The sequence below is a fragment of the Schistocerca serialis genome, chromosome 7 (assembly GCF_023864345.2).
Source record: "Schistocerca serialis cubense isolate TAMUIC-IGC-003099 chromosome 7, iqSchSeri2.2, whole genome shotgun sequence".
Classification (NCBI taxonomy): Eukaryota; Metazoa; Arthropoda; class Insecta; order Orthoptera; family Acrididae; genus Schistocerca; species Schistocerca serialis.
The window spans coordinates 345,576,961-345,597,675 of record NC_064644.1 but is presented as its reverse complement, the minus strand read 5'-3'; the positions used below and the strand labels follow the sequence as shown (position 1 = coordinate 345,597,675).

The window sequence follows — 20,715 nt, the reverse complement described above, 5'->3', positions numbered from 1 at the left end:
GCGGGCGAGCTCCGAGGGTGGGGGGAGCGGTGAACGGCCACCAGTCACCTGCTCCGAGACAAATCGTCCGTTCTCTTGCGAGCAGGTTGTTGCAAGTAGTTCTTACGTTCTTCGCTTGGAGGCTCTCTGTCCTGTTGCTCGCATCAACTGCCCAGAGGGCAGGACGTGCAACTGAAACAATCGCCGACGGAGTGCGATGCTAAGTTAAGCTGCACCAGACACTGCACGCGGCAGAGGAAGCACAGAGACGGCACGGCATATGTGAAACACAAAATCCAATGGGGCACTGCACAATGCAGGAAGCCAAGGCAGAAGCAGGGCAGAGGCCGGCGCTGGCTGTGTTGTGTGGCGTGCACTGTGCTCTGACCAGCAGAGGCCCTGCTGATATGCTCCGTCTCTCTCTCTCTCTCTCTCTCTGCTGTGGGAAACGTTTGGAGCTACCGTTCTTTTTTTCTGAATCACTGATTGTTCACTCCTTTGAAAGATTCAACTCTATGAATCAGTTCAGGAGCGGATCCCCCATCTCTAATTCAAACTGATCCCCTACCCATTCTCTTTTCTAAATTATATGTTGATAATTATCTTTTCTTATATTACTGCCTACACTCCATCTACGATTTTTCCATCATTGTATTTTCTGTTTATCATTGTCAGTATCCAGTGATCAGCATTAGGTATGGGATATATGTAAACAGTAATGTTTAAGACTAATCAGATACAGCAATGCAAGATGGACACACACACACACACACACACACACACACACACACACACAAAAGCTGGTTGCTCATGGAGAATTTGGAGCATTTGCTGTAGCTCCTCAGTGACTTCCAAAATAATGAATGCAAACCACGAAAAGGAAAATGATTTATTTTATAAGTGTTAGAAGCAAGGATAATACTGGTATATTTTTACAACATATAGGAAATATTACTGAATTTATGTCTGTAGCAGTTGGAGATTGTATCTAACACTATAGGGTGATTATATTTTGTCATACGCAAGCATGGGCATCTGAACATGATTCATTGATATGAATGCAGAATGGCTTCATTGGAAAACATTAAAGCCTTCATTTTCAGTGTGAAGTCACTGTGCAAATGCTCATCAGGTATTATATTAAAAAAATAAAATATTTATCATTTATGCAGAGGGAAAAAGAGAAGTGTAATCTTTAAAAAATAGAACAGTAATCTGTCAAAATGTAAAGAGGGAAATATGGGTCTAAAGCATCCATATCCATGGATTCTGAAATCACAAAGAAAATGAAGAAAAAAAGTGAAGCACGAGTCCTTTCTAACTCTGATGGCAGTGTGTTTGTGTTTCTGTTGGTAAACTATTGTGTTTCTCAGCACTTATTGCACTCCTCTGATTTGTTAATTTCACATTTTGTATTTTAAATCAAAAAAAGACTCACAGTCTTTGGTTCGGCATTGCTACCAATGAAGTCACTTTCTTCTCACAATTCAGTACTTTCATCAACTTATGACTGCATTTGCATTTCACTTTTATTTGCATTAACTTGTATGCAACTGAAATCCAAAACTATATGTTACTAAATTCAATACTTACATGTGCTCCTCTTGTCGTCCTTGCTTTGAATCCACTAAGAACCTCCAGAATGTCATACTGAGTATGAGTTGGAAGGGCATTCCTGCGGGCATACACTCCTATACTTGCACCCCTTGGGATGCTGTAATCAAACTTGACATACGCAGCTTCAGACTGGTAAAACTGCATGTTCCAGTAACTGTATGGAGGTATATCCTTAGATAGTTTTTGGCCAAGAGAGATTTGAGAAAAAGTTGTCCCATCAGGTGGAAAAGTGATCCCCGGAAAAGTTCTAGCACCTGAAATATTCCATGAGATATAAATGTACCACCACATTTACACATTAATCTCAAGAGCTCCAGATTGCAACACACCAAGAGACCATTATGTCAGTTAGCAGATATGAAACCACTGGATTAATCTATTGCAGTGAACAGAAATAATTTTAGTTTAATATCTAAATGGCTTGAAATACTTTTCATGGAGTTAACTCTAATGTTTTGCCTTAATTTCAACTCATTGTTGAATTGCTGCTCTCGCATGCATAGTATTGAATATAAGTAAATTTCTAGCAACTGTTACAGAATTGAAAATATAATACGAGTTGCTGTAGTGTTATCCTTATGTTATACATCACTGATGCCCAGAAATTTAAAATAGAAGCCTACAAACTACATAAAAATTTATATGTGCAGAAACAAACTACAAAGCCAGTGAGATAAAATTACACAAATTACTGAATATTATAATTTTTTAAAAAGTAGTAACATAATAACTTACAACTATCTACTAAAAAGTTTTACTTATTCAACCATAACCAAAAAATTACTTCTTATGCGGCATGCAGTTTCTTACAGTGTAGGAAAATAAGTATTTGTAAAGAGAAAAGCCATCATATAAATTTGATTCCGTAGTATAAACGATGGCTTTTCTCTTTGTTTCTGTTTTAGTGCAGCACCAAAGCAATGCCCATTCCCGATAAGTGAAAGTTAATTTACTGACATTTTGCATGCAACATAGAGAAGTCATCACTGAGAGGTTTCAGAAATAACATTGAGCAATTTCTCAAATCACTGGCATCAACCAATATAAATTTCTAATGAAATACTGTTCACAAAAACTACATACACCAAAGTAAGGGAACTGCTTTTGTATGTGTTGATTTATTTCTCCTTTTTTCCTTTCTTTTTAGCACATTTGAGGATTAGTATTTTCAAAATATTAACAGTGAAGAATAATGACTTTTCCTACAAGTCAGATTTCAAATTAGTGGTGACTTTTCTTTAATATATTTTGTTATATTGTCCTTTCCTTTCTTAAGGGTAAGGAAAAATCCCTCTTGTGGTTTAGTACTGAGAAATATTGAGTTATTGCTTGCTCTTGCATGACAGTCGAGAGAAGTTCTTCCTTGAAAGCTGCCCAATTAACATGTTAGTTCTGATTTGCGAATTATCATGTCAAATCTGAGCAGTTGTGTGTTCCTACCATATACACAGAAGTGAGGCCCATTGATCACTAGGACTGAAACCATGACCAATCTCAAATCTTCACATCATACTGCCCTTGCGAACAGAAAAACAGTAATTACCAGTAGCTTAAATTCACCTTTTTAATGTGTTTTGTCTAGTTTTTTTAACTAGTGGCTAAGAATACAAGCACGTCTTATGGAATGTAAAGTGATATGGATTAATAATGAGTAGGAATACTGCTAGTATCTATCATTTTGGTGAAAAAGGTGCGGTATCTGTTTGATAGAAAAAAAAAGGAAAGAAGTTTAGGATGTAATGTCTTGTCAATGACAAAGATCGAGTACAAGCTAGAATTGGATAAGGGTGAGAATAGAAATAAATAGTGGGTTTCAAAGGGACCATTTCAGCAGTCCCTTAAAGTTTAGAGAAGATACAGAAAACTTTGATCAATATGACTAGATTGGGATTGAGACCAGGCAGCTCCTGATTGCGAGTCCTATCCTTTAACAATTGCTTGGCATTTGATAGGAAAGAAGGTGATAATCAACAGTGAGCACTTTACACCATGAACTATGCTGCAGTCTGTCACTCGAGTCAGACAAAGAAATGTTTCATATGAAAGAGACATGTACATGTATACTTATACTCTGCAAGTCACTGTGAAGTGCATGGTAGAGGGTATGCCCCATTGTACCAGTGGCAACAAATGATTCTGTGGGATAAAGCAGCAAGAAACAAAGGTTTAAATGTATAATGAATGACTTGCTTGTTCCTGTGTAATTGTTGGTATAAGGAGAACAGCAAATTCATTAGCTGTGAAAATTTAATAAAATAGATAACCATGTCACTGCTCTTAATAGCAGCACTAAAACTTCTATTTTGACTGGAAATGTGGTGTGGTGATAAGAAGGGAATAGAAAAACAGCAGAAGGAACAACAACAAATCTGAGGTGCTATAATATAAAAATGAGGAACAAGAGATGAAGAATGAAAAGATCAAATATGAAAGATGTCTTCTTGAACAGAAATAAAGGGGTGATCTGAAAGCAAAATAAAGCAAGTAATAAGAGAATGTGAAGGATATGAAGTGTTAGCCTATACCTGTCAGTTAAGCTACAATTATTTTCCATTTATGTGGTATTGGCTACCATAATTACTTCCTTCCTCACTTCAAATTCTTATAAGCTTTCTATGATATTCTTCATCCAGAATCCCTTGCCAAGCTTAATGGAGTAGTTATTCATGGTTATTATCAATGTAAAAATACCAAATTTTCTTTCTGAGCACAAAGCAGTTTAGTTTTATTACATGCTTATCAGTACGGTGTTAGGAACTGACTGTTTATAGAAATATAGCCTCACCTTCAAGAATTAAGATGGGTGGAGTAGGAGGCGTAGTGTTCACCAGCAATGATCCACAGTCCCGACTCGTAGAACTCGCTAAGCTGCTTGTCTCAGTAGATGACCAAGTTGGTGCGCTATTTGCCTGTGTTGTTACTGTGGTGACAGTAACAGTCTCTGTCTCTGTTCTCTCTCTGGATGGAAGAGGGTCTTCAGTATTTGTTGAATACATTGTAGAAACAGTACCCTCATTACCCTCATATGAAGTACTTGTTGGGAGATCTGAAGTATACTGTCCTTTCTCATCACTTTCAGTGCTTTGAGTTACGGCTGGAGTTGAAAAGAACTGATGATATTCAGAACTCTCTTTGAGCGTAGTATGTTCTTCAACTGATGGTTCAGTCCCATTACTGATTTCTCTTCCTGCAATTATTGAAGTGTCAGTGTTGATAGAGGTGGGTGTATTTATTTCTGTGTCATCATAATCAACTTCCTGATCCAAGCATGGGCAAGAGCACTCACACACGGCTCCATTCAGATGAGGTGGTGCAGTTGTGGTGGTTGTAGTGGAGCTAGTAGTGATGAATGGGGTCGTGTGAGAGTGCTCCTGATGTGCTAACAGCATTTGGGTGTCATCTGAGGTGTTCAAGCTGAGAAGCACATTTGCCACCTTTTGAGCAGGATGAACAACATTTACTTTTGTTGCATCACTAGTGGCATTGCCTGCAGCAGATACAGACATGGAGAATACATATACTGACTGATGCGAACCAAAAGTTTCATCCTGCATAGCTACCGTTACGTTAACAAGCACTCGTTTTGGTGGTTTAGGTAAAACACTGTCAACAACAGGCATAGTCACAAGGCGCACGTCTGATGAGCTGTTTGCAGAATAGTTATGCGATGTATTTGGAGAAACTGTAGTAAGAATTTCTATACTATAGTTGTTAGGATCACTCATTTTCATGGGATGCAGTGTTAATAAAGAACCATGCTTCAGGGATGCACTTACTTCTTCATGCTCTGTCAAATTCTCTGAGAAATTTTCATCAAGGCCAGTGAAATAGGTGCTACTTTCTGTAACATTTTCTTCTGCTGGGTCACTGCCATTGAAATTAGAAAAAAATGAATTTTCCATACGATGCTCATGACTAGCATTTTCATTTTGAAGTGCCAGAATATCTGAATGGTGTTCGTGAGTTGATGTTGTAGTAAGGTTAGTTGTGCTGGCATTAACTTTCACAGCTACTGAAGGCTGTTTCTCATTTTCCATGTTCTTATCCCACAAAACACCAGGTAACACATTTTCACTTTTATTTTTAAGTTTTGGTGCTTTCTCAGTGTTATTGTTTTCACCAGTTTCGTCTTTGTCCTCATCTTTGTCTTCCTCTATGAATTTACCTATAATGTCTTTACTATTAAAATCTCTCGGGTGTTGTAGAAGAGGTATGTTACCGCGAATTTCATTATTCAGTTTGTTGGCATCAGGACTGGTATGAGGAGGAAGCTCATTACCACCTGGTTTCAGAGTTACAGAATCATGCGTTAATCTAACAATCTTCACTTCATCTTGCCCATATGCAAAAACACCATAGTCATTTTGGACAGCACTTGGGACAGCAGTATCCATAGATGCTGCATCACTGCCACTTTTGTTCTCAAACACCTGTTCACTGGATGGGGAGTTAGTGTTGACTTGTTTCAAAGACAGTGGAACAGACACATCAGCATGCTCATTTGTGCCAGTTTGGGCTGTCAATTTTTCAACATGCACAGAACCCGGAAGAGCAGTTATATTGTCATCATGCACAACATCAAGGTCTAGAGCTACTTCACCACTTTGTGCTATAACATGAGGATCAACAAGAGAAATGGCAGGGTGTGGTGCATGCTGGGTGACAGTTCTACGCCAACGCTTCCGTGCTGGCTCTACTGGACTGGCGTCATTGGCAGTGGAGAGAACTTTACCTCCTCCTGGAGAGGGCCGAGGACGAGAGGATGAGCGGTTAACCTCAGCAGAGGCTTTAGGATATACCTCAGTGTTCTCCCCAACAAGGACCTTGCAGGTTTTGGCACTCTGATATGACCAGTTTAGTAAGTTAACAACTGAAAATAAAAGCAAAAGAAATTAGTCACTCTTTTACTCTATAAAATATTATTACTCTATCTCAACACAATACTATAGCATTTTTGCTGCACTTTATTTCTAACTGCTAATTAGTCTTGTATGTATTATATATGAATTATAAAACTCATACAGTAAGCTAATGATGCAAGTGAAATACAAAAAAATTTGCCATCACTTGAATACTGGAATGCAACTACTGAAGCTGGAGAATTATTATAGATTGATCTATTCACTAGTTCATGAATAAAGTTCAAATATAGCAACAAGATAAACTGTGCAATAGTTACAAATTATGATTTAGTAAAGTAGTTATACACTCACTGTGGTTTTGTTACAAGTTCTACACATGCTCAATATACCCACTTTTTATGATACGGCACATATTATGTCATAACATATTTCACTCAGTATAGTTCTTCATCCGCTCATAGTCAACAAAGCTACAGCAATCCTGACACATTTTGAAGACACACTAAGTTAAAAAATGAATGGAAGTCAACAAACAGTAGATTGTATAAAATAAAACAAAAAGAAAAGAAGGAAAATAAAACAAGAGAGTTAGCTACATTTGTATCTGTTTATTGCGTGGAGCCAGATAGTTGTCTTGTAGGAAAATGACAAATTTATGCCCTTCAATAACTGCAGCACCATCCCGGCTACCATCTACATCTATATCTTCAGCTACATCTATAATCTGTAAATGACGGTGAAGTGCATAGTAGAGGGTACGTCCCATTGTACCAGTTATTAGGGTTTCTTCCCATTCCATTCAAATAGGGAGCATGGGAAGAATGATTGTTTGAATGTCTCAATGTGTGCAGTAATTACTCTAATCTTATTCTCACGATCCCTATGTGAGCAATAAGTAAGGGGTTGTAGTATATTCCTATATCATCATTTAAAGCTGGTTCTTGAAACTATGTTAACAGACTTTCTTGGGATAGTTTACATCTACCTTCAAAAAGCCTTGCAGCTCGGTTCCTTCAGCACCTCTGTGACACTCTCCCATGGATCATATGAACCTGTGACCATTTGTACTGCCCTTCTCTGTAGACATTCAATATCTCCTGCTAGTCCTATTTGGTATGCTTGAGCAATATTGTAGAACTGGTTGCACGAGTAATTTGTGAGCAATTTCCTTTGTAGACTGATAAACCGAAGTCTACCACTGCCTTACCCCCAGCTTAGCCTACGTTATCAATCTATTTCATATCCCTACAAAATGTTCCACATTGTTATTTGTATGTGTTCAGCGATTCTAACAGTGATTCGTTGATATTACAGTCATAGGATACCACATTTTTTTCATTTGGGAAATGCAATGTTTCACATTTCTGAACATTTAAAGCAAGTTGCCAATCTTTACACCACTTTGAAACCTTGTCAAGGTCTGACAGAATATTTATCCAGTTTATTTCAGACAGTACTTCATTACAGATAACTGTATCATCTGCAAAAAATCTGAGGTTACTAAAAAATGTGGTCTGTGAGGCCATTAATATACAAATGAACAGCAAGGGTCCCAATGCAGTTCCCTGGGGTACACATGAATATTCTTCTACATCTGATGATGATTCTCTGTCCAAGAGAACATGCTGTATCCTCCCTGCCAAAAAGTTCTCAATCCAGTCATGAATTTCACTTGATATCCCATATGATTGTACTTTTGACAATAAGTGTAGGTGTGGTGCTGAGTCTAAAGTAATGCTTTTCGGAAATAAATACTGCATCTACCAGACTGCTTTCATCCAAAGCTTTCAGTGTGTCACGTGAGAAAAGTGGAAGTTGGGTTTCACATGATTGATGTTTTTGGAATCCACACTGGTTGGCACTGAGGAGATCATTCTGTTCAAGATACCTCATTATGTTTGAGTTCAGAATATAGTCTAAGATTTTGTGACAAACTGATGTTGAGGACATTGGACGGTAGTTTTGTGGGTCACTTCTACTACTCTTCTTGCAGACAGGTGTGACCTCTGCTTTTTTCCAAGAATGGGCACAGTTTTTTGTTTGAGGAATCTATGACAGATTATAGTTAGAAGAGGGGCTAACGCAGCTGCAAATTCAGTATGGGTCCTGCAGCTTTGTTCAATTTTAACTATTTCAGCTGTTTCTCAACACCATTGACACATACTTATTTCATTCATCTTTTCAGTGGTTTGAGGATTAAACTGGGGTAATTCTCCTGAATTTTCCTTTTTAAATGATCAGTTGAAAACAGAGTTAACCATTTCAGTTTTTGCTTTGCTACTGTCAATTTCAGTTCCTGTCTCATTCATGAGGAATTGGACATTAATTTTTGTGCTGCTAACAGCCTTTATATGCAACCAGAATTTTTTTGGGTTTTGTAAAATATCATTTGACAATATTCTACTAGAGCAGTCACTGAAGGCATCACGCATTGCTCTCTTCATTCAGCATTTCTCTCTCTACAGTCTTATGCTTTGTTTTACATCTAATTATGCAGTAATCTGTTTCTTTAGAAGTTTCTTTACAGTGACTGTATACCATGGAGATTCCTTCCCATTATGAACTGTTCTACTGGGTACATATATGTCCAGTGTATGGTCAGCTATTCTTTTAAACTTGAGCCATAGTTCCTCTACTTGTTCCTGCCCTGTGCTGAAAGTTTCATGCTCCTCACTGAGATATGACACTACAGATTTTTTATCTAGTTTACTGAACATGTATTTCTTTCTGCTTGGTATAGTTGTCCTTTGTACTTTGGTAGTCATTGTGGCCACAACCATATAATGGTCACTAATACCAGTTTCAATGTGGACATCTTCAAAGATGTTTGTTGCCATTGGATCTAATATATTTTCATCATGAGTGGAGCTCCTAACTATCTGTTTTCAAAGAAGGCATTTACTAATCTTATCCCACCCACCACTAACAAACTATAATTTTCCCCACTCATTGTGTGACAACTAAAGTCTCCACTGATGATTACAGAATGACTGGAGAACTTATTGCATGAGTGAACTGAGGTTCTCTCTAAAGTTTTCAGTTACATCACGAAATGAGTCCGATGGGTGTTAGAAGGATCCAATTGCCAACCCCTGATACTGAGTCTTGCCCAAGAAATCTCACTTGCAGCTTCAAGTTCCATCTTGATGGGTTTGAGTTTCATTCTTTCAATATACTCTTTCAATATACTCTTGAATTTTCCACAAAAATCTCACTGCTGTCAATTTCAGGTTTCAACCAGAGTTTATACCTAGTATTATGTGAGCCTCACCATTTTTCTGGAGCACTTCAAATTGTGTCTCTTTGTTGTGAATTCTTCACCAATAAGCCATAAAGATTTTAATACTCTCACCAGTGGAATGCATTTCTTTTGATCTTACACTGATACTTCTGAGTTTCCTACAGCTATCATTATCTGGACTGAGGGAGAGTCACGTAATCCAAAAAACCTTGAGTAACTGATCCTTATAACGTTTGGTTTCCCTAAACAAAATGTCCTGCACATTTCCCCTTTCAAAAATTGCAGAAGTATATTTCTAGATGAGTTTCACAAGTCCTGGTATAACTTAAGACACATTTGCAGTTGCCAACATATACACAACGAGTCCTAGTTCACGTGAAATGATTGCTCACATTTACCTACTGCATATCTATAATTACACAATGGAGCTTTTCGTTGTAGACATGAAAAAGAATGTGCCTCAGTTGTAATTTATTTTTACTGCTGTTGTAAAGCAACATTTAATAGCCTTTAAAAAAGATACACCACCAGTACATTTACTGTATTCTGTAGACACTGTGAAGGCGAATCTTCAGGGATGTGAAATGAGTCGAGATATAAGCTGAACAAGTGAAACAACTGTTAGAAACAGCATTAATAATTTACTATTATTAAAATGTTATATACTATTAGTTCTTGCTTAAGTCAGGTTAAACAAATAAAATTAACAGGAAAGCTAGTAAAAAGACTCTTAAAAAGGAAAAGAAGTTACTGTATTCTATTATTGACAAAAGAAGTTACTCTGATTATACTGCGGAATATTCGTAACAGGAGAAGTTACAGAGAAATTTCATCACTGTGTTCAAAATTTTAGTGGGAAGAGTAGCGATTGTCAGACAAACAATCATGAAATTTGATGAGAAGGGTTGCAAATGTGGTGAAAGGGGAAACACAGAAGAATAAGGAGTCACCTCAGATTCCAAATGACAGAAAGGGGGCTCTCAGCTAACAGAAGCATTCAGTCTTCAGTAAATAATCTGAATAAGTAAATGAAAGCTACACTGTTGACCAAATGGCATTAATTACTTAATCATATGACTATAATATGCAAATATCAACAACACATACACCGCAGCACCTCATAATCAAAACAGGTTACCAGTTCATATTTTATTCGAGAAATTAATTACCTGACATGTAAGTCAGTGCAGTAGTTAATACAACTGACAAAATGATGAAGACAATTGCTGTGCACTTCCATGTACATTTCGATGTGATGCCTTTCCTAAACTGAAATCGTGACGGTGGGAAATGACTGGAGTTTGGGCGGCGCAGGTTATTCCGGACGGGCAGAACAGGAACAGGAGTCCCAAATGGCAATGAACACCTGCAATAATTATTATATTGTTTCAGTTACTGTATTTTCTGTTTACCTCTGTTTTTAACACAACTAGAATATACATTACAATTTAAATTTACATGAAAATTACAATTAAAATATTCACAAATTAGAATAGTCTTATGACTCTGAAATTCGTGCAACTTCTTAAGCATGACTGAGTATGAATTTTTTTAAATTTTAATGTTGCCATGAATATGTTGAAATTGATCTTTTTATTCACTCAAAAGAACATTGTTTGGACAGTGACAGAAGTATCCTACACATGCTGAGGAAATTATATTATATAACCGAAAGTAAATAAACAATACAGAGAGAACATAATGAGAATTCACAGTGTTTGTAAATACAATAATTATGAAACAGTGCAAGGTACTGGAACTTAATTCCATTTTTACAGAACAACATAGTTTACTTAAGCATAAAATAGTGGTGGTGGTGGTGGTGGGTAGTGTTTAACGTCCCGTCGACAACGAGGTCATTAGAGATGGAGCGCAAGCTCGTGTTAGGGAAGGATTGGGAAGGAAATCGGCCGTGCCCTTTCAAAGGAACCATCCCGGCATTTGCCCATAAAATAGTACTCAGCTTCTTTATTTATTCATTATTTTAATAGTGGTTAACACTGATCATTTGAGGACGGTGGAACTCTTACATTTTACATGGTGTCTTCAGTATTGCAGCAGAATATATACTATGCACAGCAGAAGTCTATGTGATAGTAATCTTGAATATACTGACAGGGTACACATTGTGGAATGGATGCGATGGAACAGTGAGTTAAAATAAATAATCCATTCAATGGAAGCACTAACGTTGGTAAGTTTCTTCTGTTCAGTGAAAAGAGACTAAACTGTTATAGCACAACATTATATAAGTGTGAAGAGGGTACAAGCCAACACACCCATATATTGGGAAATTGTATCTTTGAATGAGTGTGGACAAAGATAAGCAATTATTAGGAAATTGTATCTCTGTTGGGCACAGACAAATTGTGTCATACATATAGCAGGTAAACTGTGCTAAAAATATTAAATTGAATGATAATAGCACACCATGACTAGTTTATCCATGATCAGCTAATACAGACAAAAGTAAAGTAGATGGGGTGTGATATGGGACCCCACCCCATCACCCTTCCCTTCCTGAAATCTTGGTTGTGGTAATAGACTGATTAATAGCATAACCCATTGTCTAGGTTAGGCTGAAAGGTAATAATTTGGTTGTGGGTTGCCAAAGCCAAATGTGAATGCCAAATAAAGGTCGTTGACCTGTAGCACCATATTTATGTGCACACTGCCGTATTTAATGCATTTTTCATCATGAAAACTAATACTGCAAGATAAATTTAGAAAACATACTGGTATTTATATAATGGAGAAGTCTCCAACAAGTATTTTGATGCACATTATGTGCATATATCCTACAAAGAATGCAAGCAAGGTTCAACATGTAAATTTACAAAAAAAAACAATAATTGTCTTTGGTATTTTTAGCAATATGAAAGAACTACATTACTGTTTGTTGAATAATACTGAACTGGATAATGTATAAATGCTATTTGCCTTCCTTTGGCCAATTGCAATTTGTTTAATGAGGATCCGAACTTAGGCAGATCCATGTAATGATTAAATAATATCAGTAAAACACTGGGAGAGCGTGAATCAAGGTAGCTCGTGAGAAAAATATTAGGGCTGTTTAGTAAATCTTATGTTACATACCTTTCTGAGTTCTTTTGTATGTCTCCTTTCGATGGGCTGCTACAGGAGGAGTTGGATTTGTAGTCCAGGGCAGAGTTCTTTGGTATATCTGAAATGTTTTACAGAAATAAGTTCACTAATACTATTAAACAAATGAAAAAATAGTTTGCATTACAATTTTGAGTTGATTTATAGTACTTCAACAGCATAAATGGCCCACTTAACTGTAATCAAGAAACATAATGAAACGAATGAGGCACAGAATTTTAAAACAGTTCAATATTATCTCACATTGAGCACACCTGACACCTTATTAGAACTGTGTGAAACATGACTTAAAAATCCAGTAAGTTTTGTCTACTTCAATTGTTTCCCCAGACCATCATTTCTCAATAATGTAGTCTGTTTTTGCCCCCTGAAACTCACATTTCAGTCCCCCACAACTAACAGATTTTTAAATAATTGTACTAATAGGTCGACTTCCTCGTATAGTTTATCTGCTCTGTCAGTAAGTTGATAACCTCGGTGTTGAGCGGCCGTAAGCTCCACACACACACACACACACACACACACACACACACACACACACACGGTACATTGTTTTGGTTAAACAGGGTAGTAGTACAGCACTTTGAAATAAATGTCACGGCACTTGTTTGTACGCTTTGTTTTGCTTACAAAACGAGTACGAGCCATATTAGATTTCTACATACAGTACAACAACGCACCTGTACACTTTTCTGGGGGAGGCAGAGTCGGTTGAAGTCGGATGACTTCGGGTCGGTACGAATTGTTTCCGTTGCCAACATTAGGAAATAATACAGCGTGCCGAATCAATATGGCATTGCAGTAGACATCGAGAATGCAATGACGATTCCAGTGTTTTGCGTACTGTAATCACATTGAATGGAATAGTATTGTCTTCACTGATGAGTCCCGCTTCGAATTGAGCCCCGATGACCAGCGAAGACGAGTCTGGAGAAGGCCCTGACAGCAGTGGGGTACCAACCTGTCACCCACTATACGGCTCGACAACCAAGAGTGGTCTGGGGTGCCATTGGCTTGTCATCCGTGGCACCGTTACAGCGGAACGGCACGTCAACGATATTCTACATACTGTTTTGTTGCATTTGTGGCAAGCCATACTGGGCTTACATTTCAGTAAGGTTCTTCAGCACACAGCAAGTGTTTCTACTGCTTGTCTTCGTGTTTGCCAAACCCTACCATGGCCAGCAAGCTCGCCAGGTCTCTCGTCAACTGAGAACGTTTGGAGCAACATGGGCAGGGCCATCCAACCAAGTCGGGATTTACCACTACCTGCCAGTAGCATGTAGACATTGAGCCAAAAGGGGAAACGTGCTGGTGTGGGTACCACTACCTGTCGGTATGTAGACGTTCCCGGAGGGCGTGCGGACGAGGCAGGACGGCTCGAAGTCGCCGTCCCTGTCGGCGGGGTTGCCGGCCGCCACTCCGCTCGCGATGCGCCCGTTGAGCCGGTTCATTGACGGGTTCCTCGGGGGCACATCAGGGGGAGCGCTGTCCAGCAGGCAACCTGTAGACAACAACGTAACCAACCCACAAATAAGCTAGAGCACCACCAGTTTACGGGGTCAGTATTAAGTGGGAGATGAAAGAAATATATATAGCTACGGAAATGGACGGCGAGTCTCTGATTAAGCAATTAGTATTGGATAGTGACATTCCAGACTACATGGCATTAATGTCTTCCACGTTATACAATTTATTAAAAGAGGTCGCCGTGGGATGCAATGCAAGTATCACCCGTTGCGTTTTGGGTTGCCTCACATTTTCGAATGTTCCAGGCCGTAGCCGAAACCGCCTCAGTGACTACCAGACACGCTATGTAAGAGTCTACAGAGTAGACACTGGTTCACCATGTACAATATATTTCAGATGTGTCCCACAATTAAAAATCAAGGGTATTTAGGTCTGGTGAACGAGGTGGCCAGACACGAGGGGCTCCTCGTCCTGTCCATCTGCTGCTGCTGATGATGTTGAGGTGTTGATGTGCAATGAAAACGACATACAGCACTTTCTTTCCCAACTTAAGAGAAATGAGTATGTGGCGACAGAAATGGTGGCCAATCACAAATACACTCAGTGGTCCACTAGGTTCAAAAATAAGCATATGTTGTTAGATAGTGGCAAATGGCTCTTATATGATTGTGGCAATCTGCGTCTGCCGACTACTGTTGGCAAGTAGGATGCACTCAGCTCTTATCAGGCCATTAGAGGACTGACAAGTAGCGGCTCCGGTCACGAACGACCGGAAGAAGCGGGGGCGTTGGTACCTGTGATTACTTATTCAAGAGCGTTATCCAGGACATGTTACGTGAACTCTAAACGGAAGGAACATTGGTCGCATGTCACGAATTTTGGAAGAAAAGTAATTTATTCCTACCGTCAGAAGGGATATGAAGTATTGGTGTTAACTTTTGCGGTAAGCTATTCGTCATAACCTTGTCTTTCAGCATTCCGTGATTCATTCATGTAGTTTATTTTTACCTCGTTTTTAATAGCTACCACACGTTTGTAGCACTATTTATCGTGTCATGCAACATTTCGTAGGAATTTTGTATCTTTTTGTCGCGATCGGCACTTATCTTGGTGAATGGACGTAAGCGCTTTCCCTAGATGGTTGAGATAAGACATGAATCGACTCGTTTTCACCGGTATCAAAATTCTGGGAAGCTTTTACGTGGTTTAGGCACGTAACACCAATCTGACATCTCACGCTTGTAAACTGATGACTAGAAAGTTATTCAGAACTATGTAAAAACTAGCTGAAGAAGTGCTGGACTGAAGGTAAGGCTCTGGCACAACAGAAGCAAATCAGATGTTGCGCTTAGTGAGGAAAGGGAGGATAAAAGAAAGAACAGATTTGAAACTTCCTGGCAGATTAAAACTGTGTGCCGGACCGAGACTCGAACTCGGGACATTTGCCTGTTCAAATAACAGATTGTTTTGCAACGTTTTTTGAGCTAGAGAAAGGTGTTGTCAATGTACAAAGAATTAGGATGTTCGAAATATGGGGAAATGCGGCAGAAGCACTGAGAGGAAAGGTAATCTAAAGTTTGCTAAACTATTTGGGAGTACAAAACGTGGAAAATTAAAAAAAGGGAAGCTAATTTTCAAGAAGATGTGAGACGCGGTTGCAGTTTTTGTCTCCATCAATGTCTAGCTCTTACGTCGAAGAGGCAGTATTGGAGATGTAGTAAGATTACAAGGACAAGAGATACCACTATTAAATTCATTTTATCCATCGTGCACTTGGTGGAACTCCCTGACTGAATTTGATTTTAGATTCAGTTTCAGGGAGCAGCAAACAGTCACTGTTTAATTTTGTGATTTGCTTATTCAGAACCACAACTAGAGCACTTAATTTCGCATATTCACGTCGTTAACGCAATACATGGTGGACAATGTTGGTACAAGATTTTGTGGGTGAAAACACACACACACTAATACAAACAGTAGCACGATGCAGTAATTACCAACAATTTTACTTTGTGTTTACACTATAAACAAAACTTAAAAGCTTGGATGTATCACTTGCACGTATCTCTTACTTTATCCAAGACAGCGATGGATGATATGCATAAAACCTGCTTTTGTTTTTTTATTTATAACTAGCTGTTTCACCAACTGTGTCCAAATACTAATTTATTTCAATTTCCTGTTACACAGGAAAAGAAATTAAACCTATTTAGAGTTGTATATATATAACTCGCATTTATATCGTATTAGCACCAACCTCTGTACTTTAGCGTACCTTAATCTGAAATGTAAAAAGGGAATGAAAAGACGAGATGAAAGTGTAATGAAAGAATTTCACAGTTCGTGCAGTTTGTTAAGAAAGCCTTGGGCCGATAATGTGGTTGATATTGCGTACATGGTAACGATCCTGCTGGCCACAATAATGTGATGTATGTTACTGTACGTGACTGTCAAATTTCGGTAACGGTCGGAAGGAAGGATATGGAACGATATGGAAGGGTCACAATATCAAACGAACGGGAATAGGTGCCACGGGAGAACATGGACTTGGATGATAGCCGGCCGCTGTGACAGAGCGGTTCTAGGCGCTTCAGTCCGGAACTACGCTGCTGCTACGGTCGCAGGTTCGAATCCTGCCTCGGGCATGGAAGTGTTTGATGCCCTTAGGTTAGTTAGGTTTAAGTAGTTCTAAGTCTAGGGGACTGATGACTTCACATGTTAAGTCTCATAGTGCTTAGAGTCATTTGAACCACTTGAATTTGGGTGATACAAGGAGCGGGCCATGACATTAGGAGATTATGTGGATAATGGAGCATTGACATACGGGCAAAATAGGACCCTTGCGACTGTTTAATTGTTAGGGCGGTCTATGGGACGCTTTGATTACATGAAGATATTCGTGGAATTTTAAGGGAGGAGGGAATTTGATTAGCGGATTGAAAACGTGCACAGGAGAACGTAAACGAATATGAGAAGTGAGATGGAAGATTGGAAGAATATGGTTTAACGTCGTATATACGGTGGTGTAAAGCGAGGTGAGATGGATAGCGTCTTGAAAAGAGGTTACAAGATGAACATCGAGTAAAGTGAAATAAGGGTAATGGAATGTAGCTGGAGGAATCTGATTGGGGAATGAGACTAGATTAGTTTTGAAATTTGAGCTGTAAAATAACTGATGATGACCGAAGACGGAGAATATAACACAGAAAGCATTTCTGAAGGTATCTGTCTGGAGTACTGCGAACGACAAACAGCTCAGACAAGAGAATAAATCTTTTGAAATATTGTACTACAGAAAAATGCTGAAGATTAGATGGGCAGATGGTGTAACTAATGAGGAGGAACTGAATTCAACTGGAGAAATTTATGGCGCAACTTCATTAAAAGAAGGGACCAGTTGATTGGACACATTCCGAGACATCAATGAATGGTCAGTTTGGTAATGGAGGGAAATGTGTAGGATAAAAATTAGAGCTGAATACAGTAAACGGGTTCAAATGTATTTAGGTCGCAATAGTTATGCAGAGATTAAGAGGCATGCACAGGATAGAGAAGCGTGTAGAGCTGTATCAAGCCAGTCTTCGGACTGAAGACTACAAGGACAATTAGAGAAAAATCTCAGTCAACAAGGATGGGGATGGAAATCGCCTTACTCTGTTTAGGGAATCCACGCAAAGTTTCAGTCTGAGGGTCCGACGGGTATTTGATTCCCATTCCTCCCAAATGTACGAGTCCAGTGTCTTAATCATGGCAAAGTGGGGAGTGAGATCTGCCTGCATGGGAATGTATGAAATACAGACCAACTTGCCGTTCCCTTCGCACTTTTTTGTGAGATTTTAGATGTCGTAGGGGGTGAGGAGGGGGGGGGGGAGGGGGAGGCAAAGGAAGTTGTAAGCTGTCTTTCTTATTACCAAACAGTGGGATAACATGCAACATATAGCCCAGCATATGTGTTAAAGTGCTTTATAAAATGACAAATGCTTATAATGGTCTTTATTGCTATAGACTATCAAGACTGTCAGTTTTCACAGTTAAAAATGGAAAGATTGAACAATAGCGGCATGTCTGTTCATATGCTGAACTAATGTTTATTCGGAAGGGATGGTGACCACTGATACATGCTGTTTGGTCCAGGTCTTCTGACATTAGCCGATCGAGCACTAGATCGACATCTCTGTACAGGGGGGTTGGACAAAAGTACGGAAGCATCGTTTGCTTGAACAGAAATGCAGATGCTGGCTGCCCAAGCTTGCATATTGCGCTATTGTATTAGACCATGAACGGCAACTGTGTGATGTCCTCAATTCGTTGCAAGTGCCGGTCATGCTCAGAACGGTTTTCGGTGTAGCTGTGAGAGCTAAGTGAAGTCGGACGTGGGAAAATTGTTGGCGCTCGTGTGGTGGGTGCTTCTATAAACAACGTAGCCGAGGTGTTTGATGTTTCAAGATTCATGCCGCGTACAGGGAAAGCGGAGAAACATCATCCCCTTAGTCACAACCCGCGGACGGAAGTGTGCTTTTGAGGGATCGTGACGGATGGTCAGTGAAGAGGATTGTGACGAAAAATAAGATGACAGCTGCAAAAGTCACTGCAGAACTGAATATCGCACTCGCCAACTCTGTCAGCACCGAAACAACACGAAGGGCATGACATAGGCAGGGAACTGAAGGGCGAACTGGGATTCCAAAAGCATACGTCAGTGATGCAAATCCTCTTAACATGAAAACGTGCTGCTGAAGCCATAAAACCTGTACTTATGATGCAATTGAAGAAAGTCATCTGGTCGAATGACCTTTGTTTCACACTGTTTCCAACTTTTTATGGCCGATTTTATGTTCCAAGAGTGAAACATGGCAGGGGTTTGGCTAAGATTTGGACAGCCATATGGTGGTATTCCCTGAGCCCCATGGTTATTCTATAAGGGCGAATTATTGCCAAGAATTATGTGATCAGGTCCTTTCCATGGTACAATATTTGTTCCGCAGTGGTGATATGTGGTCCGAGACAAGCGGACCCCTATTCACACAGCGCGCATCGTCCATGACTGGTTTTATGAGCACGAGAATGAATATAGCATCGCGCCTGTCCATCACAGTCACCAGATCTCAGTATTCTCGAACTTCTCTGGTCTACCCTGGAGAAAAGGGTTAGTTAGTAAGCTACATTTCCCACAGATCATTTGACGATTGTTTTATTGAAATTATATGGAAAGAGACAGTTTACAGGATGTGTATAAATATTAGTGCTAAAATTAGTGAACACTTTGTTAATCTTAGTCTTAGTGATGCCACTACACTCAGTAATTTTTTATTAATTTTTTACTGGTTATGAGTTTTAAGCAGAAATTCGTCAATGGAATAGCAGGAATTGTCCAGCAGAAATGTTTTTAAATTGGATTAAAACTTGCTTTACTACCTGTCAGACATTTTATGTTCCTTGGCAAATGATTTAAAAAAAATTGCTGGATATTGAACTCCTTTCTGAGTCACTGACAGCTTTAACACTGGGTAAGAAAGGACATCACTGTTTTTTTTTTTTTTTTCTTTTCAAATTGTGATGGATTATTTAAGATGAATTTCATTACCGAATACGCCTATATGTATTGTGACGGCGCAGTTCAAATGGCTAGCTTCTTCATGAGGTATCTACATGACGTTCGTGGGTGAACTCTACATATTACTCTTACTGATCATAACCAACTAATTACTTGCCTGTATATTATGATTCTGGTTGAGTAATCAGAAAATGAGTGAAACTATACTTTCCAAAATTTCAGATCTCTATCTGTCAAAGGTTCTGATATATTGGATCATCAATACTGATTGTTTAACACTACTTGTATAGGATGTACATACTCCCCTGAAGCCGCAACACACAGCAACAGGGGCAGTGTTGTCTCAGCAGTGCTTGCACCAATTATTATGCCATGTGTTTGTTGGTCTCTTCTGTCGGTGTTGTTGTTAAAACACCACTCATCTCTTATACAATTTTCTATAATAACGCAATATTTCAAACCAATGCAAATTGAACACATAAAAGTTATTCTTTTTTAAGAATGATTTATTTAAAAACGAAAAATTTTAGCACTGCTGCTAAGCCTAATCGATATTCCGGTCTTTTTACTCGGTTATTGGTAAAAACAATAAAAAAGTATCTGTTATAATCGAGACCAAACAAAGAACGAAAAATATTGGCTATTCAGAACTAAAATAGCGATATCGGTTTCAATCGGTCGGTTTTTCCCGCCCCTATAAAAGCCACCCTTCGGCTGGGCGGTCACACCGAAAAGGAACGAGAACTACGTTAAAGGATAGGCAGGTAACGTGTGCACAGCACGCCGAGGTGGACGGTGTTTGCGGATGAGCGTGCAAAACGGACGGAGCAAAGGCGAGTCGGTTGCTGCGTGGCGGCGGGCCATTAGAG

The 20,715-nt window shown here is 39.1% G+C and overlaps 1 protein-coding gene across 1 annotated transcript in view; it reads right to left on the bottom strand.

Moving 5' to 3' along the window:
- LOC126413074 (teneurin-m) overlaps positions 1-20,715 on the bottom strand; it is a 118,743-nt gene that overhangs the window by 56,197 nt on the left and 41,831 nt on the right. Inside the window, exons 2-6 of the mRNA XM_050082971.1 lie at positions 14,153-14,326; positions 12,796-12,883; positions 10,869-11,065; positions 4,382-6,466; positions 1,573-1,850 (exon numbers count right to left, since the gene is read on the bottom strand). Of these exons, the coding sequence (XP_049938928.1) occupies positions 1,573-1,850; positions 4,382-6,466; positions 10,869-11,065; positions 12,796-12,883; positions 14,153-14,326 (2,822 nt within the window). The remainder of the gene's footprint in view (positions 1-1,572; positions 1,851-4,381; positions 6,467-10,868; positions 11,066-12,795; positions 12,884-14,152; positions 14,327-20,715) is intronic.